General features: G+C 42.1%; 1 protein-coding gene across 1 annotated transcript; it reads left to right on the forward strand.

Moving 5' to 3' along the window:
* Positions 1 to 870: 870 nt before the first annotated feature.
* sema3ab (sema domain, immunoglobulin domain (Ig), short basic domain, secreted, (semaphorin) 3Ab) lies at positions 871 to 27,544 on the forward strand. The gene is made up of 17 exons (XM_052060249.1): positions 871 to 1,461; positions 11,364 to 11,524; positions 11,842 to 11,904; positions 14,332 to 14,451; positions 16,682 to 16,772; positions 17,298 to 17,417; positions 18,016 to 18,158; positions 18,533 to 18,647; positions 18,727 to 18,796; positions 19,934 to 20,078; positions 20,154 to 20,373; positions 20,446 to 20,537; positions 20,614 to 20,655; positions 21,078 to 21,235; positions 21,636 to 21,703; positions 22,665 to 22,810; positions 25,575 to 27,544. Exons 1-17 carry the CDS (start codon positions 1,341 to 1,343, stop codon positions 26,082 to 26,084), a joined length of 2,385 nt encoding a protein of 794 aa, XP_051916209.1. The 5' UTR covers positions 871 to 1,340; the 3' UTR covers positions 26,085 to 27,544.
* Positions 27,545 to 27,807: the final 263 nt, after the last annotated feature.

The raw sequence follows: 27,807 nt of genomic DNA on the forward strand, positions 1-27,807 counted from the left end.
TGCTGGCCTAAATTGTTGTCATACAAAAAAGACAACAAACATGACAGGCCGGACAGAAGGAAAGAAAAATAAGTGGTCGGATCCCTCCACCCACAAAACACACACACACACACACACACACACACACACACAAATAAATAAAAAGATACAATTCGATGCTACAACCCATTTGGACTTGCTGCTCCTCAAGTGATGGCAGGCACAAGTATGCATTCACACAGATGGACAAAAAACTGAAAAAAGCCAATTCAATTTACCCAACTTGTCTTCGGAGGTTGTGCATGATTAAAATATAATAAATTGGCATATGTTGCTGTAAAATCTATTCAGACCCCGTTTTGTGCTTATGCAGTGTTAATCAGTGAGACCCCTGGCCTTTTCGTCTTTAAAGTCAGGACAAAATCGTTTTAGTTGTACATGTGGAGCAACCTGCTGGAAGCTCTGAGGTTCTCCTCAGAGCTACAGAGTATGTTTCTGTTTTTAACAACAGGCTCAAGTTGCTCAACGAGTCAAAGTGTTGCATTGCATGACTTACTGACATCATGTTAAGCTTGGTGACAATATGGGGAGAGTGCATGCATGCCCCTGTCTAATTTTATTTATTTATTGTTTTGCATCATTGAATAGGAAACCTAATCATAACTTGTGGCCACTGGAATATTGTGAAGGTTCCTATAACTTCAATCAATGGAGGGAGGGGTCAGCCCAGGCCAAAATATGTATTTAACGGCACATCCAGTAGGATGTTCTGCTTTCGTGTTTCATTACTTTCCTATGTGTGTGTGTGTGTGTGTGTGTGTGTGTGTGCGCGCGCCTTGCCCTAACCTTAACTTGCGCTTCCTCTTCTCTCTCTCCCTTCCTCTTTCACTGCACTCTCACTCTGCCTTCCTGACTGTGTTTTCACTGTCTGCTTCAGCTGTGCTCACTTGCCCTGTGCAGCGTGGACAGCACAGAGCTGTGCTAACAGGAAAAGGAGATTTTTGAGGGAGTAAAAGTGGACAAAGAGGAGCACTCAGCACAGATGACTAAGGATTAAGAGCAGAAAACAAACAGGACAGTGTTTTGCCTCATTTGGCCAGGATGGTGATTTAAGTGACGAGGAAAGATTTACCTTGCCGCTTCTCCATTGCCCATTAATAAGTTCACCTTGGGCTTGTTGCTGGGACGTCATCATACAGTCAACGTAACCCCCCGCGCACCTGCTGCCAAACTCATCTTTTGGACTGGCTTTTAAATTTGTTCTTTTAGTTCAGATTGCCCCACAAAAGTGTGTGGATCTGTAGAGGTACCTCGGAGGTGAGGAGAGGACAGGCGCTGCTGGACTTGCTTACCTCAGAACCATGGGCTCTCTTTTATGGGGCAGCTTTGTTCTGACCTGTGGCGTGATTCTGTCTCGGAAGGGGGGCGACGGAGCTCAGCAGACAAATGCCAATGTCCCTCGACTAAAACTCTCGTACAGAGGTGAGTTTTGTGCACTTTTAATACCCTTTCCACCATCTTAAAATTATTCTAACACTGTCCACACCTCATCAATTTTTTTGTTTGTATCTGTAAGTAATAACAATAATTTACTCAAATGAAGAGAACACTCAAAATGATGAGATGCATCACTTTAATTTGAAAGCAACATTTTTTTTTATATGAGAGTCTAAATTAGTTACATGTGACTCAACAGTATGGTGTTCAAATGAGTCCTTATTATTATTTACGGCATACATGACATGTTTGCAACAACTGAATATTTGACCAACCTGGGGTACATCATGATTTTTTAATCATCTTTGCTTATTTTTAATTCCGTGTGCGAGAGGCGTCATGGGCATTGAAAAATATTGCCATGTATTCTGGCTGCCCTTATAATGTGTGGTGTGGTCAAGATGAACAGAGTATGCGACACAAATAATGATATCTGCCCATCGGACTAAGACCAACCTGTTTGAGGCAACTCAATGTCACGAGGAATCCAGACTGCAAGAAATGAACATGTAAGAAGAAAGAGTACTATAAGAAGTAGGAGTAGGAGACACCGACAGCCAACCGTTATCCTACCTGGAAACTAGATTGTGATGGCAGTATCCTCTTCTTGTTATTTTTATTGTGGTGAATCACTCGTGAAGCGTATTTTTCAAACATTCAACACAACTGGTTGCTCCTTGACTTGTGTCCAGACAATAGCAAGAGCTTCATGTGACAACCGCTGAGTCTGTGGCTCATCCCTACTCTGTGAACCACGCAGAAGAATTTCTTCTCTTTGTGACTCAATTTGAAATGTACAATTGCTGGAGTCTGAGCATTTTCTGAGCGGGGATGAAATATCCCCGCTCACATCCCACACCACAGGATGATCACTCAGCGTAATCTTCTCATGACACCATATAATCTGCCCTTTGCTGATTTTGATTGCAAGGAAGGTAAAAATGCCCAAATTAGGCCAGATTGTCTGTATGCGTGTACCCCAATTCAAGATTTGCAATCAAACATATGAAAAAAAAATAACTTGGCTTGAATGAAGAAAAATCAAATCACTCTTAACGCTCAAAGCACCACATGACAGTCCTTGAGGATAATTTTTCAAGACATCCGATAACCGCGCCTCTGCTGACTTTAATCGCAAGGGAGGAAAAATGCTCAAATTGGGCCCAACTGTTGACAAACATACACTTGACAGACACTTGTTTAGATGTACAGTACACATGCACAATTTAAAAACGTCCTAATCGTGTGATGTTTTTGGGGTAATCATCCAACCAAAATATGTTGCTGCGGTTGTAGTAGTTTAGATTCATGTGGCTGTCATGCATTCATGGACGAGTCAACTGTTCATGATACAAGCCTGTGTGAGATTCTGTGTCATTATCTTATATTCGCCTAAATTATATGACAAAACCATGTTTGCCAGTGTATATGCATCGTGAAAAGTAGTGCCAGATGCCGACTCCCTGCCAGCAAAGTGCAAAGTGTCATTTATTTCTTTTCTTTCCATGTGTCATACCCCCTCCCGCCCAGCCCCCCGCAACGTGGGGCAATTATGCTTGGAATGAATGGTGCAGGTCTGTTTAAGCAGATGGCTTTACCCTCAAAAGAAATCGTCTTCACTCCTTCCTGGGAGATCCATAATTACAAACACACACACACACACTCACACACGTTCACATTGCCATCTGTAGACGGCTAATGATACCTGTGAGCATATCAGTCAGTTAAAAAGTACACACTGTCAGTTGGTAGATGCACGCCCACACGCAGTGATGTCTCCATTGCAGCGGAAGCCAGCTGGAATTGTGTACCTCTCTACGAGGCCATCATTTGCATTTGGCCCTTTGGGGAGCACTATTTAGCAACTACGCTGTCCTGAAAAACTGATTACAAGCAGCAAGCGGTATTCGAGACCATCTTAAATCATCCCCCTGTATGATTCAATATGAGACGTCAGATTATCGTATTATGAATCATTCATATCGTCAAATAAATTGTCTACATGCATTGCCCTGTGATAGGTGAAGTCGACTGATTCACTATTACACAATAATAGAATTAGCCCGTTTTAGTCCTGCAATGTGTACAATGCTGTAACTAAAGCAATCGAATATTTAAAAAAAACAAAACTGAAAATTCTGAGTACATATTACGGCAAGTAATGAAACTGAATGAGATCAACACCAAAGTGCTGTGACGGCTGTCTTTGATTGTACGCAGATGTGAATGTGAACACCAGCAAGAATAGGCAGCAGGGTTGTACATAGAGAAAAGATATGTCATGTATCAAATAGCCTATATGCACAGATGAGAATGCAAATGAAATTAGGAAGTAGATTTGTTATAGATCCAAAGTGACTGAGAATAAAAGCAAAAAGTATGTTCAGTGTCATTGCATATACCAGAACACGGGTACCCATAAATATATGCAGATAAATGGAAAGCCATACATGACTGCATGGATATTTTGATATACTGTAAATAGATACACAGTTGAAATCAGTAACATTAACTCCAATTACAAATGAATACATCTGTGAATATTAAATTCTCTTTTATTTTTAGACTCTCTGAAGCATTCAAAGATAATATTTCCTGGACAGTGGCATGTGGTCCAAACCTACACTCCCAGCGGCATGTGGGGCACTGAACTTACAAGAACTCTGACCCCTAGAGGTCAATACACGATGTAGGTCTCACCCAGTGTGATCGCGGACTACAAAGGCTACCCTACTAAGAATGTAGCATTAAGATGTGTATCTCAGAGCACCCGCTCCTCCATAGATCCTCACTAAACATAGTTATACAATCTGATACGAACTGAATTTTTTTTTCGCAAAGAAACACACAGCTGAACCCCACGAGATTCAGGCTGATCTTTAGAAGTGAGAACTGAAGGTCACTAGGTCAGCGTCGTAGGAGGAAAGATAACAACGATACCCTATGGCTACCTAAACACGAGCTAAGGTCCAACTGTATCAACAATCATGCTGTGAGGTGATGCCAAGGCGCCTAAAGGGGGTCAATGCATTAAAGAAATGCACTTGAAGATCATAAATTACAACAGGAATGGAGATTGAGACAATTAACAGCCTGCGGGGGAATTCATGACCCTGGAAGTAAAAGACCATCAGTGTGCTTTATTCGTGAAAGGTGGTGTTAACTGCCAAAGAGTGATGAGATGCCACTTTATTTTAATAGGATGTACTGCCGGAATTTTTTTTTTTTGGGTTTGTTTATTGAACATAAAACATATACAGTAATAATTTGACAGAAAATAAGGTAGATAAAAAAGTAAAAGAAAGAAATCAGTCTTCATTCAACACAGTTATTATGTTCAAGGGAGTAGGATGAAGTAAAAAAACGTATCTAGTCCTACCCCGTTATGTGTTTATATCTACTAAATCATTTTTATATCAATCAGAAAAGAAAAAGTAATAAGAAGTCTCCATTAAGGCTCATACTTTACCCTTAACCGTGATATTTTCACAACTTTTGGTTTGTATCGGGATTATATACATCCTCACCCTGGCACTCTTGTGTCAATTTTCTCTTGTATTCATAATGGATATTGCAATACCTTTCTCTATTTATCAACTTAGTTCTGATTTATCATTATATTTAATGTTTAGAATTTATCATTTTAACTCTGATTGGTGTATGTTGTTTGTACTATTTTTTTGAATTTGTTTTTGAACTCAGCAAGCGATTTACTCATTTTTAGGTCCGTTTCGAGATTATTCCACAGATTAACACCTTTGCTAGATACACTTCTTTGCTTGATGTTTGTTCTTGTTTTGAGTTTTTTGAATAAGTTGGTACCTCTTAATTCATAGTTGCTTTCTCGAATTTCAAAAAACTTCTGAATGTTTTGGCAGAGCAGGTTATTGTGTGCTTTGTACATTAATTGGGCGATTTTAAAGTCAACCAGGTCATAAAATTTCATCGTATTTAATTTAATAAATAGTGGATTTGTGGGTTCCGTATATTTTGATCTATTAATAATTCGAATTGCTTTTTTTTGTAGTTTGAGAATAGAAATGCAGTACAAGGGTTGTGAATGGGTGAAAGTTTTCCTAGAAATTCCCATGGGATATGCTGGAAATGTTCCAAATTAGAAGCTCAAACATTCATGCCTGGCAACACATTGCCTTCAGCAAGGCTTGAAATAACTTGTTTACTTGGAGGATCAGTTTTCCCAATCAATGTCTTCCTTTGAAATGCAACTTTTTTATTTTGAGAAGACATTTTTGCGAAACCCACTAACCTTAGAGGGAATACCGCTTAGTTGGGATCATATAAACATGGAAGTAATCTTGAGGGTGGAGTATGCTTTATCCATAGACAATAATAAAAAATGTAATTGTGTCTTGACTACAGCATAGTTTAGTGACAGACTATGAAACCTTTAGACTTGCATGCATATTCGACTTACATTGCCACTCGTGGAGCGGAATTTCCTAATACAGTATTTAGATTGTCACCTCCATGTAAATTTTTGAACAAGAGGTTTGATCAAATATGTCTGTGGTATGTTTTGTTTTCAATCGTAAACCTAAGTATTTAAATGACATTGGTTGGGTCCCCCCCGCCCCTGATTACTCTGGCTTCCTCATACATTGAAGACTTAATTGTCGGTAGATGAGAATGGTTGTTTGTCCTACGATCTACTGTCAAACAGTCCCGGGTGTATCCAATCACTCAGCCCAAGTCAGCTGGTACAGACTCCAGTTTCTATATCTGAATTGAAAGCAGCACAGGACGCCGGGATGCACTTCGTAGTCGCGAGGCCTGCATCCTGCAGAACAATAATGACGACATCCGTAACATTCCCGTGTGGACCCGGATTAGCAGTAGACCAACCAGCACGCGGCAAATAAAAATAGGCAGCCGAGATGTTTTCTGCATTTCAGCGTCTTTCTACTGGAGAACATACTCTAATGAAGCTTTGTGTTGCATTTCCTCAGGTGTAAATGAACCATATGTGGACTGCTTGTGTTTTGTCAAACGTGTACATTCGCACAATCAGCAGTATGAGCGATGCGCCACTGTTTAGAAGTATATGCCACACGTGGGCTTTTGTCAAGATGTGTTCCCTCTGTTTCTCTGGAAGCACTTAGATAACACTGCCGCTGCCCTCCCTCTCCCTAGTCAAGAAAGAGTGAGAATGTAGGGTAAAAGAGTTTATTTTTATCAGTCTCACATGGGACTGTTGATTCCATGCATCAATTCTGTCTGCCCCCCATTTCTGTGTTTTGTCTCATCTCACCTCACAAAATATTTTGGCAACAGAAAAAGCAATAAGACTTAGTGCAAGTGGGTAAGAAAGGGCAGTTGTTGAAACAACAACGGTGCAGGATCGAGAAAGTGAGAGACAATCAGTTGGTGAAAAGCCAACAGATGAGAGAAGACTTAACTCTTGGCACCGAGGCAGCTGACACCTGTTGAAAGCGGCGCATACCTCCAATTCACCTGCTTGTATGTTGTTACCCTGTTTGGCAGTGGTTCATTTGAATGCATGTGCTCCACATTTACCTTGAAATAGCAGGTTGAACAAAAGAAAATAGATGTTTGTTGTTTAGCCGAGGGGACACAGGGGATCCAACATGTAGAGGCCCATACCATGTGGGGAAAAATAACCTCTTTCTTTCCGATGGCACGAATCCCAGTGGGCACCATGAACAGACATACCACCCGCAACAGTGTCTCTCCCAAGTTGATTGGCTTCGAGTTATACGCAATGCCCATGTTGTCGCCTTGGACACCACCCATAGAAAGTTATCATGCGGACTGACGTTTACTGTATGTTGCATTGGATGAAGGTAGCAACGCAACATTCAAGAAAGCATCTGTAGGGCCTTTAAAGAACACACGTGCTAGATTGGAAACAGACTGGCAGGTTGGCATTTTTGATTTCAGGACCCAAAGCAGCATTAAAATGGGGGTTGCAGGACTCAATAAGAGTGGTCGTCTCCCAACCCAGAATTTGTTGGTTCGATCCTCAACCCTTGTGAAAAGTGTCCTTGAGCAACATCTCAAAGCCTCAGTTACTCCTGATGCTACATCATCAGTAGATAAATGAGGCAACAGCGTTAGTGTTTTGAGGACCCGCGCTACAAAAGCAGAGTTGGATGAAGAAGGCATTGGAGAAAGCTTGACATTCCGACATGTCACTGAACCCACTGAAGCTTAAATATCAGACAATTTTATATAAAAAAAAAACAATAAGTGTGACAAAATCATAACCATATGTGATGTCAGCCACATTTTTATAGGACTATAAATGTAAACATTAAAAGACAGGAAGAGGGAAAGTTTTGCAATACCGGGAACTTACTGTATCTTATATATATATTGCGCGTCGTCCCGCACGCGGTCTGTCCTTCCGTCTGTCCCTTTTCAAAACGTACCTACTTCACCGCGCCGCTCAGGCAGTGGCTCACTACGATCGCGCGGGCATCTTAGCGAAAAAATGTTGTCTACCCACAAGCATTGCAATGAAATTGTTAGTTATTTAGTAGAGCTAAACATCTCTTTATTTTCGCGATAAGCAATGAAGATGAACAAAAAGTTGAATCAAGCAACAACACTTTACCAGCCTTCCGCAGGAACTAGCTGATGAGCCGCCCGGAGGGCGGCGAACCAGCTTGTATTCTATAATTACAGAGATTTCATTCAGCAAATGTAAGCAAAACAAACATTTCAGAACAGAAACAGCCTGCTTCATGATATTTCCAGAAAAAAATAAATAAATAACGCTCTTCTGCAGTGTGCTTGTCGTTGTGACAGCCAGCTCACATTTGCACAACTTAGTCTAATGGGAAACACCATACCAGATCAGCAGGGTTCTGCATGGTGGGAATTTGTGGTGTTTGCAAATATCACAAACTGCTTCATCTTTGCAGGAATAAATTATCGCTTTCCTTCCACTTCGTTAGTGGCGGCCCAAAGTTGTTCCAAAAGCTATTATGTGTCTGCCTTTGTTGTTGTTGTTTTTTTTTTGTTGCCTTCATTGTACAGCTTTGGTGAATCAGAGCGAACCAATCAGAAATGCGTTACAGACACTTCGCCAGAAACTAGTCGACGTCCAGCTCTAAACATCATTGTGAAGTAATAAAGTCGGTACAAACCCAATTCTACAACAATTCTCTTTGCTTCACAGGATGCGTTGGATGTTTACACAGCATTATTGTATCATATATGTAATGGATATTCTGATCCATCTTTACAACCGCAGCCTTGGTGGAGGTGAAAATGGATCAGGCGGGTGTTACAGTCCTGTCAGTAAAAGGACTTAATGTGAGCACATTCACCCGTGATGGATCACCATAACCAGAAGACAACATAGATCTGGAATAACAGCTTTGGACTGGATTGAGCAACACATTTTAGAGACGCTAACTGTGTTGGGAGTAGTAGCCCAATCTCCCCGTCGTAAAATTTATCATCCTGAACGCATGACGAATGGATGTTATCAACAACTGATCAATGGATATTCAGGTGGATAAGTGACGGGATGGTTTGACTTGAAACAATTCAACTTCTATGGCTTCCTTTTGGCTTCACGGCTTCATGAATGATTTTAAATCCTCAGGGATTCATGAAGTTGGTTATACATATCAGGTTCTCAGAGAATGATGGGAATGGGGCAGTCGGTACCTGAGGTCTTAGGGTTAATGCAACATTATGGCTTTACATTTGGTAGACTGTCTAAGTCCTCCACGACTGCTGAGGCACCAGAAATCAAAGCAATAACATTTGGGGCTAAGCATGAGCATACGTGGAATGGCAGATTGTTTATATGCATTGACAACTAAGGCTTGGGATTCAAATTTGATCATTTTGGAGATACATGAGGTTTCTTGTACATGTCTTGGGTATGACTATTTGGGTAGGTGAAATACAAATTTGACAGCTGAGCAATACAGTGGTGTAAAAAAACCTCACAGAAAAGGATGGTTCTTTACTAAGCATTTTTGGTTTTAGCTTTTTTGTCGTCATTCCATGAGATTCTCACATGCTTCAGATTTCAGCCCGTCTTCTATTTACATTACGCAAAAGATATTTTAATGTGATAATTGTATGCTTGCAGTAGATGCAGAGATGAGGGATTTCATAGTCATTCAGACAAGTTGAGCTTTCCGCTGTTACAGCAAATGTCACCTTGGAAAACCCTCTGACGACACAGCAAAACGTGATCTGCAAACCATACTTAATGTGTCCTAATAGCAGCTGCGGTTCGGCATAATACTGCGAATACTGCAGTTTGGGTTGTGGACTATATATATATATATATATATATATATATATATATATATATATATATATATGTGTGTGTATGTAATGTAGGAATATATATATATTCCTCCTAGTTTTCCACTGTCAACACATCAACTTCTGCTTGGCTGCTCTGGTGAGGTGACCCTCACTCTGCGGGCAACCTGATCATTGGCTGCTAGTGTTGGCATCACCTGGGCAGTTAAGTTAAGCTTGGCATTGCCTCCTTGGGTTTTGGCGGCTGTGTTTTTTTTTGGCTCAGCTGTACAATTTCTAACAACTCTTTTCAAGCATGACGGTGTCTATGAAAAATGAAGAAAACCACCATAAGTCTGTGGTAAAACTGACACAAGTGGCATATTCAGTGTCACGCTGTGTGTTATACTGTACCCTGGTATGACACCTTCAAAGGTATTCTGATGGAATACTCATTCGCGCAGAGGAGAAAGGTGTCTTTGTTCCGTGTTTGTAGTAGTGGCCCAGACACCTCTTTGGTTTGTATTAGAGCGAACATGAATGCGCTGGCAAGTGTCAGTTTGACAAATCTTCCAAGGCATGATGTTGGAAAGTAACTACAAGCATAGTTTTGAATGCTCCTTACAATGACAAATTTTTAGCTCCTCACAATTTAGTGAATTCTTAATGAATTAAATACTAATGTAACGTCTATATACTGTCACGTTTGCGAGGTGGTGATGGACCCCAAAAAGCAGGCAGGAGAGAGGAGCAGGGTGAACTTCAAAGATTGGATCAAAACTAAGAAAACTAAATCCAAAACAAACAAACAAAAGTCCAAAGTATCAAACACAACACATGACTGAAAATAAAACTTAACAATGACCAAAACCTGACTAAAACAAACATGACAGCAGCCAACAAACAAAAATGACAGTAGCGAACAGCAACAATGACCCGACCATGAGCGGTCAGGTGTGAGTCCTTTTATAGCCATAATTGCCTAACGACCAACAGATGTGCAGCTGCAGGGAGAAGCCCCACAGTGCCACCTGTTGGTCACAAACCGCAACATGACATAGACGTCATTTCCTTTTTTTTTTAAGTTAAGTCTAAGATTTGGCATCAATGGTTGTAGGGAACTGATTTGTTGATTCCATAAACTGTGTGTTGAAGAAATCGAGGCGGAATTGAGTGAAATACTTGTCTGCAATCAGCAAATCTGTCTCAAAAAGAAAAATATACTGTCACCTATGGGAAGTGTGCAGTATCCAGTGGAATTGAGACAGGTAGGACAGATAATTGAAGAGAGGAATTCTAATTGGTTCTAAAAATATATTAAAAAGGAAGAACTGCTTCACTTTTGACAAAATTTAGTCCATTCCCTACTTAGTAGCAGCAAATATCCCATTTATGACATGTTATAATTCACAACTGTAGAGACAACAGACAAGCAAAGAAAAGTAGTCCATAAAGTCCACTAAGACCAGTAAGCAACGGCAAAAGACAGCAGCAACTAGACGGACATACTGAAGTTGAAGACCGTCGGCACATCTTGAAAAACGAAGCGTTTGTCTGACAATCAGCCAAAACGAATGGACGTTATCTGAGAGACGTTGGCTTTGCGGTTTAAAACGCTCCACCTTCCCCCGCAGACATGCTGGAGTCCAACAACTTTGTGACATCCGAAGGTCTGCTCAACAGTTCGTCTTACCACACCTTCCTGCTGGATGAAGAGAAAGGAAGACTGGTGGTGGGAGCCAAAGACCACATTTTCTCCTTCAACCTCCTCAACATCAGTCAGGATATCGTACAGGTAAAACAAAGCCTTCAGGGTCATGTCTGGCCGACTTCACGCAATCGGAGCTTAATGTACCTCAGGCCTCCTCTGTTCAGCTTGGATTGGAAAGTGTCTCATTAATATTACAAGGCAGTGCCGTCGCACGCCATCGCACGCTGTGCCAGGCACGCTAGCCGCTCTATGTTCACCTGGATGAATAATAGAGTAAATTGAAACAAAGTGGGGAACAAATCGCACAGTGACCCTTTCAACCTGCATATAGTGTATACATGTACACATGTGTGCACACGGAAGGAATGATTCTTTTGGTCTGTTTTGGTTTGTGTTTGCAGATACCTTGGCCGGCGTCTCCCATCAGGAGAGACGAATGCAAGTGGGCCGGAAAAGATCTCTCGGTACGAAAGTTTCATTTTTTTCAAGTTGGGGGGGTGGGGGGGGGGGGGGGGGGGGACAGGGCTGATAACCAAATCAATTTACTGGAAAAAATGAATTATAAAGTTTAATTTACTTCTGGCTAATTTGATGCTACTGGCCATAACGGCCCATTTTGAACACAATGTCTGTTTGTGCAATTACTAGTGCATAGGAAATAGTTTGACTACATATTTTTGATCAAGCAAAATAATTCCATTCATATTTTCAGCAATCATGAGGACAACAACTGGCACACTTGCCTCAGCTCTGAGGGCAATCTCAGCACCAACTCGGAGACCAGCATTTCACCTTAATCGCCGTTAGAGCTTTCAGAAGCTACACTTAAAAGAGCAAGACGGAGTGAATCTCTATGACTCTACTTAAATCTACTCCTATGATACCTAGCATGAACAATAGGTAGAGTCATATGTTCAAGGATCATCCACATTACTCTGCATCTTTGTGCTACAGAGACCTTAAATCTGCAACAGCAAATACGTTTGTTACAGTCATCCCAAAGTTAAACAAAGTAGCAAAGTAGTATCACTCACTGAATTCGCAGTGGTTACACACACACGCGCGCACACACACACACACACACACACACACACACACATATATATATATATATTTTAGTGGATGTCATACATGTCTTCAGAGTCATTTGGCTCAAAATATACAAAACATAACTGTAATACTGTTTGTCTTGTCATGAGTCAGAGTGAGCCCATCAAAAATCAACATGCTGTTCCTCTACAACGTTAGCTCACGGAGATGATATGATGCCTCAGACCATGTTGCTGTTTGCTCACTGTGAGCTCACATGTTGGGGACTGGCCAGGACAATGCTTTTGTACGAAATATTTGAAGGTCCAGAAAATCCTTTGTGCGGTATCTGTAAACATTATGGCACAGATGAGTCGAATGGCTTAAAGGGTGTTTTATCCCTTATCGATAAAGAAGAACAGGTTGAGAATGTTTGTACACAAGCTCACTATTGTCTCATTACATGATACAGTTAACAGACGACGGTGAAGTTTTGGAGAGTCAACGTTAGCTTGCACAAATGTAACGTTAGAGGAGAGCAACAGGTTTTCTGAGTTCAGCTCCCTGTTATTAGCTATCTGCAGATATACAACGTACATTTTTGTGACAGTTTAGATGTCGCCCTGCAAATGAGGTGGGCATAATAAGCCCAAGCTTCTTCTTACTTTCCCTTTCCGTAGTTGTAAAACCCGCTTAATATTCACGATGGAAAAGCCACATGTTTTTGTATGTGGCCAACACAGAGTTGGCCCGAGCCGCTGACTCTGTGATTGTGACAATAAAATAAACAAGAACAAATTAGGACGCTCACGCTGGTGCCCGACACTAATAAGAGAAACAGGTTGTGTTGAGTCATGTTTGCATAACATGTGTTTTAAGTCTCTATTCGATGTACCGGTAATAGAAATTGTTAAGGGGAGTGAAATGTAGACCCCAGGCAAGCAAGGGGCGGCATGGCTGATGTTGTACAGCGGTTGTCTCACAACCCGAAGGCTGTTGGTTAGATTCTCAGCCCTTGTGACCGTGTCAAAGTGTCCGACTGACTAACCCCACCCGGTTGCTTCTGATGCTACGTTGTCAGTTGTTGAACAAAGTGTCAGTGTTCATGCACTTTGAGTACCTCGAAGCTAGAAAAGCGCAATGCAAGTGGAAGTCCATTGAGGATCTTGCAGTTAGTCAGCCTCGACTCTTCCATTTCTTATTCTGTATTTTTCAACAGTTTGTATGCCCTGTAACACAATCTGCACACAATATGCATATAATGTGTGGGATCCCTGACAAAAACAAAATCACCTAAGATGACCAAATTCAATACATATGTGCTATACTTCAGATGACAATGCTCAACCTTGCAACTCATTGCACTACTTTTGATAAAAGCACATCATAAATCCTGGGGTGTGACAGCTGCAAAACTGCTGTCTGCGTATGACCCATGAAAGCCAGATGAGCTTAGTTATGCATAATTTGTGAGGGGTTGTTTTTTTTCGCTGTACTTTTTAATATGTGATGACACAGTTTCTTTCATTTTAGGTCAGGTCTGCCTGCCATGTGCAACAAGGCTGCGCAAGGAAATAAATACGCCACATGGCAGCAGAGCAGTGGATACAAACACATTCAGATGTTACACACAAGCAGCATCATAAATAAAATGCAAAATGAAGGGGTTGTATGCAAGCGATGAGAGCCTGTGTTAGATACAGAGCAATATCTCTCGTATTACATTTCCACATGCACATTTTTTCAACACGAGTAAATAAAGGGAGACGTTAATCACTGTCCAATTGTGTAATTTACAGTAAGTCAGGCATAAGCCTTGGACCAGTCCAAAATGATTTCTCATTTTTGTCTCTATCCTTCAGAGAGAGTGCGCAAACTTTGTCAAGGTGCTGCAGCCATTCAACCAGACTCACCTCTATGTGTGTGGAACAGGCGCATTTCACCCAGTGTGCTCCTACCTTGAGGTGGGAAAGAAATTAGAGGTATGTCTGTGATATTGCATACTTTGACTTTACAAATCACTTCTTCAAATCACATTTGAATGGACCCAAGGGTGATTAGCTTTTGTTTTGTGCAAAAGCTCATGGGGATCCAATAAACAATAGACACACAGGTTCATGAAGAAATCTCGCTTTTTTATACATTTTTTTTAATCCTATATGATTCCTATTGGAACTTGTTTATGTATTTGAGTGAAGGGAATTGCTTTATAAGCCATTCAAGGTTACTGAGTCATACTGAAAACATAATTTCACATTTGCATGAGTTTATTAAAAAAAAAAAAAAGAAATGTTCGGGCAAAGAAATGGTTGCTCACTATCAATGCAGAGCTGAAAACTACTTTTTACATATACTGTAGGTTTGCAAATAGTATTTAAATAATTTATTTACTCAACCTACCGTCCATCGTGATTCTTTCCATTCACATTTTTGGAATCATAATAAACAATGAGAATAAACAATGGATGAGAATGTATGCCTATTTATCACGACAAACTGCAAGAACCAAAGGAGACATGCTGCGGAACATAAACCTGGATGCACACAACAATTCCGAGAGTTTTTTTTTTTTTTAAATGAAATAGTAACGCCGTGTCCCTCGGGGGACACGGCGTTTGACCGTGTCCCTCGGGGAGTTCTGTGGGGGGTGCTTCGTGGGTATGGCGTACCGAACCCCCTGATACGGGCTGTTCGGTCACTATACCACCGATGTCAGAGTTTGGTTCGCATTGCCGGCAGTAAGTCGGAACCGTTTCCAGTGGGGGTAGGACTCCGCCAAGGCTGCCCTTTGTCGCCGATTCTGTTCATAACCTTTATGGACAGAATTTCTAGGCGCAGCCGAAGCGTTGAGGGAGTCTGTTTTGGGGGCCTCAGTATTACATCCCTGCTTTTTGCAGATGATGTGGTGCTGTTGGCTCCTTCAAACGGGGCTCTACAACTCTCACTGGAGCGTTTCGCAGCCGAGTGTGAAGCGGTTGGGATGAAAATCAGCACCTCCAAATCTGAAACCATGGTCCTCAGTCGGAAAAGGGTTGATTGCCCCCTCCGGGTCGGGGAGGAGATATTACCCCAAGTGGAGGAGTTTAAGTATCTTGGGGTCTTGTTCACGAGTGAGGGCAGGAGGGAGCGAGAGATCGACAGGCGGATCGGTGCAGCGTCTGCTGTGATGCGGACGTTGTATCGGTCTGTCGTGGTGAAGAAGGAGCTGAGCCAAAGGGCGAAGCTCTCAATTTACCGGTCGATCTACGTCCCAACCCTCACCTATGGCCACGAGCTATGGGTCGTGACCGAAAGAACGAGATCCCGGATACAAGCGGCCGAAATGAGTTTTCTCCGCAGGGTGTCCGGGCTCTCCCTTAGAGATAAGGTGAGGAGCTCGGTCATCCGGGAGGGGCTCAGAGTCGAGCCGCTTCTCCTCCACATCGAGAGGAGCCAGATGAGGTGGCTTGGGCATCTGATTCGGATGCCTCCTGAGCGCCTCCCTGGTGAGGTGTTCCGGGCATGTCCCACCGGGAGGAGACCCCAAGGAAGACCCAGGACACGCTGGAGAGACTACGTCACCCAGCTGGCTTGGGAACGCCTCGGAATCCCCCGGGGAGAGCTGGAAGAAGTAGCTAGGGAGAGGGAAGTCTGGGCTTCCCTGCTAAAGCTGTTGCCCCCGCGACCCGGCCCCGGATAAGCGGTAGATGATGGATGGATGGATGGATGGATGGATGAAATAGTATTTGTATTCTAAACATAAATGAAGCAATTTGGTAGAGGTCAGACAAAATGTATGTTTTCTCCACTAACACCATTACAATGGCGCACTCATTGCTTTTTTTTGAGCATAGGTTCGTGAGACATTTTGGTGTTGTCTACTCATAAATAGACATGGCTACCAAATTCAAGTTGCCGTTTGAAACCGGATTCAGAGGATGAGTCAATTTTGGGGTTAAGAAATAAACACTTTTTGCAGAATAAGCACAACAGCAGCATTTGAAGAGATTCGAGAAAGAAAAATGCATTTCAAGAGAGCTCTGTGAACTGTTTCTCTCTCGACATTTACACTCCTATACCTGAACTTCCATGGGATTTAAAATGGAATATTAAAGACAAATTGACAAAGTCCAATCAAGTGACACATACCCCATTTGTTGCGGTATGCCAATGAATCAAAGTTTTGATCCCCCAAACCACAGAGTAAATGTATACTGTATTTTCTTCACTCAGGACAACATTTTCCGACTCCTACCTCACACTGAAAACGGCAGAGGAAAAAGTCCCTACGATCCGAACCTTCTCACTGCGTCCATGCTGATCGGTGAGTCCCAGACATGCCGGGAAATTTTTGAAAGAAAAGAAAAAAACGTGCCAGTCCTGAAATCACCTGCAGCCTTATCTTACACTGATATTGTAAGTCATTAACACCAAGTGGATGGGCTTTGTAGTTGTAATTTAGGCACTGGGACCTTCGCATTGCTACGACTGTAAAATATTTCAATCTGGACAATCCTGCTGAGAGCTGGTAGTTTGTCTCAGATGTCACTTAGCTATTGTGTTGTCTTACTTGGATCAGCAATTGGTGAACAAAGAACCAGACAGTCATCTGTCACCAATTATTGCCTGCCACTTTCTGTGACATCACACCATTCAACCCGACAGATGGGTGCTTTGCAGCCTGTCACTTCTTATCACTACTTTTCTGTCTATTCGCTCACACACCTTATTATGGACACCCCCATTTTTATGCATTCTGTCCTTCTCCCATGTGTCCTTCATTCACTTCTCCTCTCTTTTGTATCTTGGTGCATTTTCAATGGGGAAAAATACACTGCGATGGTCTCAGATGGGGAATTGTATGCGGGCACGTCGGCTGACTTCATGGGACGAGATTTTGCCATCTTCCGCACCTTAGGAAAGCACCACCCAATCAGGACAGAGCAGCATGATTCTCGCTGGCTCAATGGTGAGAAACAATTCTCTTTTGAAGTTCATTAGTCCACTATTATGCTCGAATAGAACATAGCCTTCACCAAAGTGTTCCCACCATCATATCCTGAGATAGGAAAACATGACACATGATGGTGATCCCAATCAGGACAAGCCAAAAGGAAATATTTGGGGTCTGAGTAAATCAGTCAAAAAGCCCTAAAATGACTGGCAAGATGAGGAGCTGTATGCTATTAAGTCCACTATCAATTGTCCATAATTGTTTGTTTAGGCTTTTGCTGTCGGTTGGATTCATTTGTGTTGTCCGAGCAGAGACAATTACGTAGCCTGTACTTCAGCAATTGGTGTATTTCGGACGACATCTGATCTGATCAAATATGACAACATATTTTTCTCTACATCTGGACGAGACCAGGTTCACAAATTAAATTCCATCTTTTTTCCCCCCTCTTTGCATTGCCATGATGCATATCCCACCTATGACATTTGAGAACAAATAAATATCGGAATTGCGTACCACACGGCCCAAGACTAGCTCAAGCCCTGAGGATTAAATGAATAATTGTTGAGTGCATGTATTTTGCTGAATGCGCGTCTCTCTACATGTGAGGCAGATCCCAGGTTCGTTGGTGTCCATCTGATTCCAGAGAGCGACAACCCAGAGGACGATAAAATCTACTTGTTCTTCAGAGAGAACGCCATTGATGGAGAGTACGCCGGGAAAGCCACACAGGCTCGAATTGGCCAGCTCTGCAAGGTGTGAACAATAAGAAATCGACACAGGCTCAATCACACGCTACTTTATGTGAAGAGGCGTCAATACTTAGCGCATGAAAAAAATAAAAAGGAAAAAAAAGTTTTTTCTTTTTCTTATTCTTCCTCTCGCTGAGGGGCTTGCATAATGGCTGCTCTTAGAGGTTCTTGTCTATGGTCGTATTTACATAGTTCTTATAAGAGAGGGGGCTTTATTGTGTAAAGTACAATCACTTCACATGACAAAACCTTGAGAGAAACACTAAATGACAAATGAAGCTCAGTGGCATCACTGGAATTTTTACTGAATGATCTCCAGAACTTGGAGATGCTTAATCACTCATCTTCAGATTTAGAATAGTGCTCTTAACTACTCAGAATGACCTCGGCGGCCACAGGAGTCTGGTGAACAAGTGGACCACCTTCTTAAAGGCTCGTCTTGTCTGCTCTGTGCCAGGAAGTAACGGCATTGACACACATTTTGATGAACTACGTAAGTTGCCCCAAAATAAATTGTAATATTCAGTGCAGGAAATGTCTTTATTATATGTTGCTCTCTTTTTGGCTTTCAGAGGATGTTTTCCTGATCAGCACCAAGGATCCCAAGAGCCCAATTGTCTATGCGGTGTTCACCACATCAAGGTACTGGGGCTGACTGTGGAATCATTTCTACGGTTCGACCAAAATAGATTTTTATGTTAGGCTGAAGGTGATGCCGATTCTTGGCAGAAAATAATCGATTGTTTAATCCATGGATTATTTAAATAATATATCATGCATAGAATAAAGTAATTTTGAAGATGCTCCGGACATCCTATAGAGCTCACAATAGAAATATTCATCACTGACATTATATATTATATATATATATATATATATACATACACCGCTGTATATCGTCTTGTGAAAGCACTTGTCCATTTTTGTCATTAAAAAAAACAACAATTAAAACGTTAATGCGGTGTTCATGTTTCACAGGACAGTACGTTATGTGTATTTGTTACCAGTAGTTGAATGTGGCAGTGGCATGGTGAACGACTGGTTAGCATTTGCACCTCACAGTGCAGATGGCATGGATTTGATTCCGGGCTCCGAACTTCCTGTGTAGGGTTTGCATGTTTTCCTCATGCCTGTGAGGCTTCTCTCTGGGTGCTACGGTTTCCTACGGCTGCAATCGGCGCCAGCACGCCTGCAACCTAAAGAGTAACCTCATCAATGAAATTCTTCATCCATTCATCCATTTTCTGATCTGCTTTATCCTCACAAGGGTAGTGTCTGGTGCTGGAGCCTATCCCACCTGTCTTCGGGCAGTAGGCGGGGGGCACCATGAGACGGTTGCCAGCCAGTCGTAGGGCACACAGAGACGAAGAACCATCTATGCTCACACTCACACCTCAGGACAATTTAGACTTTAGAGTATTCAATTAGCCTGCCATGCGTGTTTTTGGAATGTAGGAGGAAACCGGAATACCTGGAGAAAACCCACGCACGCACGGGGAAAACATGCAAACTCCCCACAGGATCGAACCCACAACCTATGCACTGTGAGGTCGACCCGTTAAAGCACTTGTCCACCAGGACCTTTAATGAAATTCTTCATACAAAATTCATGATATAAGGTTACAGTGTATGTTTACGTGTAGTTAATATTGAGGCCAGTGTTACTTGTGTTTATCTGCCGTAAATAGTTACCATGGCTAAAATTAAATGTAATTTGGCCCAATAATTTCATTAGAATTACTGATTTCACAGCTGCACGTGTTCTTATCATTCCATTAGCAACATCTTCAAAGGCTCAGCCGTGTGCATGTACAGCATGACTGACATTCGAAGAGTCTTCCTGGGTCCTTACGCTCATAGAGATGGACCTAACTATCAGTGGGTGCCCTTCCAGGGGCGAGTTCCTTACCCAAGGCCTGGCACAGTGAGTGTATTAATCAAAATGAACTAATTCCAATTTGAATGGATGGGATTCACTGATGATTCACTTTCTCTGCAGTGTCCCAGCAAGACGTTCGGAGGATTCGGTACGACCAAGGACCTTCCTGATGAAGTCGTAGTCTTTGCACGAAGCCACCCAGCCATGTTCAATCCTGTCTACCCAATCAACAATCGACCGATCATTGTTAGAACCGACGTGGACTATCAGTTCACACAGATAGTGGTGGATAAAGTAGAAGCAGAAGATGGCCAGTATGATGTCATGTTCATTGGCACGGGTATGACTAGTAATGAGGCTCTTTGGAAAACTGAATGTACTTTACGTAATGAATACTGTCATTTTGTACCAGACATCGGAACAATTTTGAAAGTGGTATCAATCCCAAGAGGCTCGTGGCATGACCTGGAGGAAGTGCTGCTGGAGGAAATGACTGTTTTCAGAGTAAGTTTTTCCTCGCCTTAATTCTATAACCGTTATCCTTGTAGGTCGTCGAAGCTTACCATATTGTGTGTTACAGAAGCCGACAGCCATTACAGCGATGGAGCTCTCAACAAAGCAGGTATTTATAATCAACAGAAAAACAATAGTCACGCTAAAGTGTTAAAAACAAGTATATTGTTGAGCCTGACATAAAGTCAGAGACTGTAATTTGTGTTATTTGATTTTAACAACCTAATAATACATTCAGTGAACTAACCCTTTTCTATAAGTAGTCAAAACATGTGACTGGGCCTTTTATTTCATGTACCAGTGGGGTGTTGGTATCGGCAGCTAAATCGGCGTCATTAGATTGGATCATCAGGGGTAAATCGTCACTGCATAAATATCCAAATAGTTTGCTATTGTTTGAAAAGGTCAGGAAGACAAATACATGCCAATGAAAGTGTCTAGTCAAATCCAAGTGTCTAGAACCTTGGCACAAACCATCCATGTTTCGTTGTTCTGAAAGAAATAATCCTATATTCTGATTTATCTGCGCAGCAACAACTGTACCTGGGCTCGGATATGGGTGTGTCCCAAATGCCTTTGCATCGCTGTGAGGTTTACGGAAAGGCCTGCGCCGAATGCTGCCTGGCAAGGGACCCTTACTGTGCTTGGGATGGGACCGAGTGCTCTAGATACTTCCCCATGGCTAAGAGGTAGTGGGCACATCTTTTATGATCATGAGCCAGGCGATTGCAGAGACATAAAGACGGGTCAAGTTGCAGCGCAGGTTTTGTTCAAATTGTTGAAATCCAAAAGATGGACTTATGGGTTTACCAAAACCAATGTTGGTGATGTTGCAGGGGGTCAGCATGACCAAGAAACAGTTTTGCGAAACTCTCTTCGTTTTATGAGATTTCATCCTACGCAAAATTGCCTGGGGCTTATTGATTTTCATGCGCAACAGCAACCTTATTTTGTGTGGAGGGGGGGGGGGGGGGGGGGGGGACAAAAAAACCCTTACATGATAAACACAGCAAGATGAAGCTCCAACCTCAGGATTCATGATCTACATAAGCGTAAGGTCGCTGCTGACTGCCCTTTGTGTTTTTGCAGGCGAACCAGGAGACAAGATATCAGGAATGGAGACCCTCTTACGCAATGTTCAGATCTGCAGCAGCACGGTACAGCAATGATCATGATGGTTGAATTGAAGATGTTGGTGTTCGTTCAAATGAATGATAGCATCTTTCTTTGAAAGATCGGAACAAACAACTGGGCCTATATTTCCACAATGTGCTTTTCATTTAAAATTTTAGACAGTCTAATGAGTGCAATGAAAGTATGTGCCTGAATGTGAATTTATGATGCCTTTTAAGTGGCGACTATTTGCGTTGGTAGAAACTGGATGAAGGCATACAAAAGAAATTGACTAATCCAAAACAGAAGGCCGGATTGTACTGGAACATTACAGTACATTTTCTAAAGTATAGATTTGTGCTCAACATTCAAATAACATTGTGCCATAGTACAAGATTTAGATTAAGTAAAGTGAAGGTGGCAGAAATGGAAAAGACAGTTTCAGAGGCTCTCGACAACAAAGCCAATAAATAAATAAAATAATTAATCGACACGCATAGCATGCTAATACAACACAATACATGCTGATTTATATAGCGCTTTCATAAACAGTGAGCGGCTTGGTCTGGACTGCCTAATGGTGGAATCAAAAACATTACAAAACAGCAAACTGTATCTGAACTTACAGTAAGAAATTACCCAATTTGGCTCTATATTCATTACCTATCGACGGTTTGGTGCCTGTTGAAGTAGTCAGCATTTTTGTTCTGATACATTTTTGACAGTAGGTGTTAAAAAGTTGAATCCAGTCTAATATTTAGCACTAAAGTGGTAAGTAACGACAGACAAGCCTTTCCTCCTGTCTAGCCAACATGCTATCCAAATGATACGACATCATGTTTCAGTACAGAGATGAGTTGACACAGCAACATGTGTTTCCCATTGTGCAAAAGTGGACTACGAGCATTATGCTTTTCAACTCCAGTCAGTCGGGTGAGTTATGAGCTCTGAAGTGTGATATAAACATACGTGACTTACGTTATACGCTTTGATTATTTGTCTTAGATGAACTCAGTGAACAGACAACCTTGGAGGACAAGAGTGTTTATGGTGTGGAGAACAGCAGCACCTTCCTCGAGTGCAGCCCCAAGTCTCAACGAGCGCTGACTTACTGGCAGTTTCAGCCTTCACCTGATGAGCGCAAACAGGAGGTTGGCAATTCCTCGACACTTCTATGTAGTCACTGCCGGGTGTTGACACGTGGTGTTATTTACCATTTATATATTTCTCAAGTATAATATACACTTGAATACAATACGTATGTACTGCCAACAATCATCCTCTCACAGATGGATTTTCCTTATTCCTACGTATAATATGCCCCTCATCAAAATTGCTGGTGCCCATGCTCATAAATAGAGGATGGTATTAGCCCTACAGTAATTTGAATATCATTCATTCATCTTCCGAACCGCTTGATCCTCACTAGGGTCGCGGGGGGTGCTGGAGCCTATCCCAGCTGTCTCCGGGCAGTAGGCGGCGGACACCCTGAATCGGTTGCCAGCCAATCACAGGGCACACAGAGACGAACAACCATCCACGCTCACACTCACACCTTGGGATAATTTAGAGTGTTCAATCAGCCTGCCACGTATGTTTTTGGAATGTGGGAGGAAACCGGAGCACCCTGAGAAAACCCACGCAGGCCCGGGGAGAACATGCAAACTCCACACAGGGAGGCCGAAGCTGGAATCGAACCCGGTACCTCTGCAGTGTGAAGCCGACGTGCTAACCACTGGACTACCGGGCCGCCCAATTTGAATATCATGCTGTTATATAAAGAAACTCATAGTGAGAAAAGCACAGCCGGTACCAGGCATAAAAATCCACTAGGGTACATGTGAGGGCTCCCCTTGTAACCTAAGCCTTGGATGAGTCAAGTCGTTTGTGTATAACAAACTAGACGTTGTTATTTTGCCGATTGATGTTGTGCTGCAAGTCTCAAGAACCTCGCAGCAATAGCTAGTTTGGATAGCAAAGCATAGAAGCAATGCCTGAAGGGCTCAGTTTCCCAAGCAAAATACATAAATGTAGCCAACTAGAGAACGTGATGTTATGGAAAGTGGAACTGTTTCCTTGAGCATTTTTTTCTACATAAATTAATTTGGCATTACATAACACATTTCTCACAAACCCCAAGTACCAGTCGACACAATGGGACGTCTCTTCCGCCCATTTTCCTTGAACTTATAATAATAATAATAATAATACATTTTATTTATAAGCACCTTTCAAGACACCCAAGGACACTTTACAATAACAAAAAACACATGTCTATTACGCACCACTAACTTTTATTGAACCATTGAATGCCACCCTTTTTCACTGGAGAAACCCCCTCAATCCCTCACATTTTACTGAATTTTGACTGATTTGCAAGACCCACAGAATTTTTTGTTCTACGGGTATATAAACATGCATAAATCCTGTCAGAAGAAAGGTGAGACTCCCTTCTTAGCTATAAAAAAAGTTTGGTTTTTTTTCCGTTTGTTGGCAATCAGCATGAGAAAATTGCCGATTCCTTAAAAGTTTTATGGAAAAGGCCGATTTTCTTCAGAAATCCAAAGAAAATTAGCTTTTTGTAAAAGCATGCATTTCAAGCATCATTTCAAGTTTGACACAGTTTTTTTGCTTTTGGCAATCAGCATTAGAAAATTCTTTTCTCCATCGTTGCTAACTTGCTCGTTGCTAATATTCCAATTCACCATCCACACCCACCACTCCTCCACTATCACGCCCCCAGTCCTACTTCTGCGGCATGATCCTGGTGGACTTTTGCACCACTGCCATCTGCTGGCCATTTTTTTACTATTTAACATTGCAGTCAAGCCTGCTCCTTCAGTGAGAGGTTGCAGCAGACTCTCTTACACCCTCACCCATGAAAGAATACGATTGACACCTTTAGACGTCATAGGGAGGCAGGGACTATGCGCTAATTGACGCTTTTAGACGTCAAAGCGTTTGAATAAAAAGACAAAAAAAGTGTTCTATACACGACAAATTACAACTTGGCGGTCAACACATGCAAGTTGTTCCATATGTTCTGACAGTGCTACCGCAGCCATATAGGATATATTTCACTTGAAATACATTCAACTGTAATTTCACACTTGAGCCTACTGTGTAAATAGGCCATAGGAAACGTTCGCTGTTAACCCTCGTAGTGCACCGCTTGCGATAAATGTAAAATGATGTCTTTGAATCAAAGGCAAAGGCATTCAGAAAAACACGAGAGAGCTGAAACTTATGGAGGGGTTCTAAAATGGCCTAAATTTCATGACGTCACCGGCTGATAATTCTCAGGCATTGCAGCAATAATAAAAAAAAACGTTTTGATACCTTAATCTTCACAATTTACATTTTTGCACCATAGAGACCCATTATAATTCATATTTTTGAATGCATCGTAAACCTAATGTGTATACATGCATTTCACGCAATTTTTACGTCAATCGCTTTGTTTTTGTTTGGACAGACATAAGCACGCCTCATTGTTGGCTTGAGGTCATTCCAATTTTGCAACTTTAGGTGGCGTAAGAGGATCGCAAATGAGTTTGCCTTTTTGCAGGAGGCTTCAAACCAATGCATTTTACATGAACACGTCCGGTCGGGATTGTTAGTAGAGCTTGGTTGGGACCTCCAGACACATTTTTTTTTCCCTTTTGCAAAAAATAAAGAATAAAATATCCCAAAGAACTAATAAAAACTATATATGTATGGATAGCACAGATGCCTCTGAACATTTTGAGTGTTTGAAATAAAAAAAAGAATGTTTTTATAACACAAAATACATCATTACAAAAATTGTAAAATGCGTAACTTAAGGACTTTTTAATTTGGAGCACACAATTAAAATTGCCAGGTTCACATGATACTGTCATTGCTCATTTGAAAATGTTCTCCCCCACCACACAGATCAAATCAGAAGAACGCTTCATCCACACTGAGCAAGGTCTGTTGATCCGCACGCTCAACAGGAAGGATACCGGAATCTACCTGTGCCAGGCTGTGGAGCACGGATTCGTGCAGACTCTTCTAAAGGTGACCTTGGAGGTGATCGAAACCGAGCACCTTGAGGATCTGCTGCACGGTGATGACGAGGCCATCGCCAACACGTCAGTCCAGGACCTCTTACCGCCTCGGGAAACGGCCAATCACAAATTGTGGTACCGAGACTTCCTGTCTTTGGTCAATCACCCCACTCTGAACAGCATGGACGAGTTCTGCGAGCATGTTTGGAAGCGAGAACGCAAGCACAAGAAGCAGAAAGCCCACCCGGTGCAGCACCAGCAGAAGGCGGAGCTGAACACCCACGGTCACATGCACAATCAAGGTCTGGCAGCCAAGTGGAAACACCTGCAAGAGAGGCAAAGGGGGCGCAACCGCAGGACCCATGAGCTGGAGCGGGCCCCCCGCAGTGTCTGACCCATAAACCATAAATCTGAAAGCACATCCCCGATTCTCATTCTGTGTCCTTCATGACCGTTCCCATTAACTGAACTGCAGACTCTTTCCGCAGTGACTGGCTTTGAAAGCATATTTCTTCCGCCCCAAAGTGCCAGCTGCTCTCTCCCTTGCATGGGCGTACCGGTGCGTTGCAACGGATGGTTGGGTCATGTTATCCCAGCTGGCCTCAGCTGCTTGAGGACACAAAGTGTCAAATAGCACAAGGAGTGAACACACAAACCCGCCTTATAGACACGAGGTGGCTTTGTGGGCTTGCGAGTCCAATGACAATTTACTGGCCACAACACGGACGTGACTGAACCAGTGGAGGCGATGTGGTTTCAATAAGGTGCTGATAGAATCACAAGACGAGAGCCCGAGCACTGCATGCCACTATGGAGCAACGCAGCGGCACCACAGATATGTAGCTAAAATTGTGTACATACGAGAGGACATACAAAAAGGGATCGAGTGTAATGCATTTTTCCCCATGTTGTTCTTCATGATAGAGACTTATTTAAGAAGCCATTTTGTACTCGTCTGTGTGTCTGTGACAGAGATAAGCTTCACAAACAAAATACTGCTGTTTCGTCCATCTCAGCAGATTCTGGCTGGCGCTCCTTCAAATTCTTCAAACGCCTGTTCTCTGTGCATGAAATGCGTCGCTGAATAAAATCTTCTGCTACCTGTATATTTATTGCTTGTACTCCTATGTGCATTGTGGAAATGCTTCTTGATTACAATGTCTGGCTTTTTTTATTGGACCAAGCGTATTATCACAAGTACTATAGGACTGGAAATATCAAGGAGACATTTGTCACTAAGGGTCAATGATGTGCACTGCGCAATAACGCAATATCCCTCGCCATGTATTGCTTCATTAAATATCCTCAGAATCTTTCTACGAAGCACACCCACAACCTGGAATGTAGCTGTGAACACTTTGTAAATATAGACGCTATTCTCCATTTCTGAGGACACGGCGTGCTCGTGCATGTGACTTCTACTGTAGCGTTCCCATTTCGCTATGGCAGTAATGTAATCGTCCCATAGTGAGTGCACACAGAAAAATGTAAATACTGTTTTATTTGGGTGTTTGATTCCCTGATTATCAATGCGGGGTAAAGATCTAGTCAGACGTCTACACACCAGCTAACATGGTACCAAGCAACAATGTAAAATATTTATAAACAAATGTGCAGCACATCAGTACAGTATGTCGTCTTTGGAGTGTTTCTAAAGCTTGTTGATCATTATGACTGTGGCAGATGAGAAACACAATGTGAGCTCAACGTTAAGGTAACAAAATTCATCGATGTGATAAGTTGATGATCATAAAGAGATAATATATGGTTCCAAGTGAGGATATCAACCTCTGCTGCTGCGTTGCCATTGTGATATATTCTACTGTTTAAATAAATGTCTCTTCATATAATGCCTTCCTGAAGTGTTTTTTGGTTTCATTTACAATATAATCATTCAGTGCTAGTAATTTACAGTCACTCTACCCCCATTTGATTACAAAGATGGAAGGCTCCCAGTTCCCAAGGAGTGAAGAGCAAATTGTAATATATCTCCCAATCGATGAATCTAAAGTGGATACATTTTAGTTCGTAGAAAAGTGTATTACAAAACAAATTTTCATCGACTACTGTGACCCAATCGATGTTGTTTATTTGGTCCATTGCTCAAAAATAACTAA

This window comes from Hippocampus zosterae, chromosome 3, assembly GCF_025434085.1.
Source record: "Hippocampus zosterae strain Florida chromosome 3, ASM2543408v3, whole genome shotgun sequence".
NCBI classification, from domain to species: domain Eukaryota; kingdom Metazoa; phylum Chordata; class Actinopteri; order Syngnathiformes; family Syngnathidae; genus Hippocampus; species Hippocampus zosterae.

Bases quoted from the DNA above. Each gene is read 5' to 3' on its own strand.
- sema3ab (XM_052060249.1), top strand. From the start codon at position 1,341: ATGGGCTCTCTTTTATGGGGCAGCTTTGTTCTGACCTGTGGCGTGATT. The intron at 1,462-11,363 runs GTGAGTTTTGTG...CTTCCCCCGCAG, and splicing joins ACTAAAACTCTCGTACAGAG to ACATGCTGGAGTCCAACAAC. The intron at 18,159-18,532 runs GTGTGAACAATA...TTAACTACTCAG, and splicing joins GAATTGGCCAGCTCTGCAAG to AATGACCTCGGCGGCCACAG.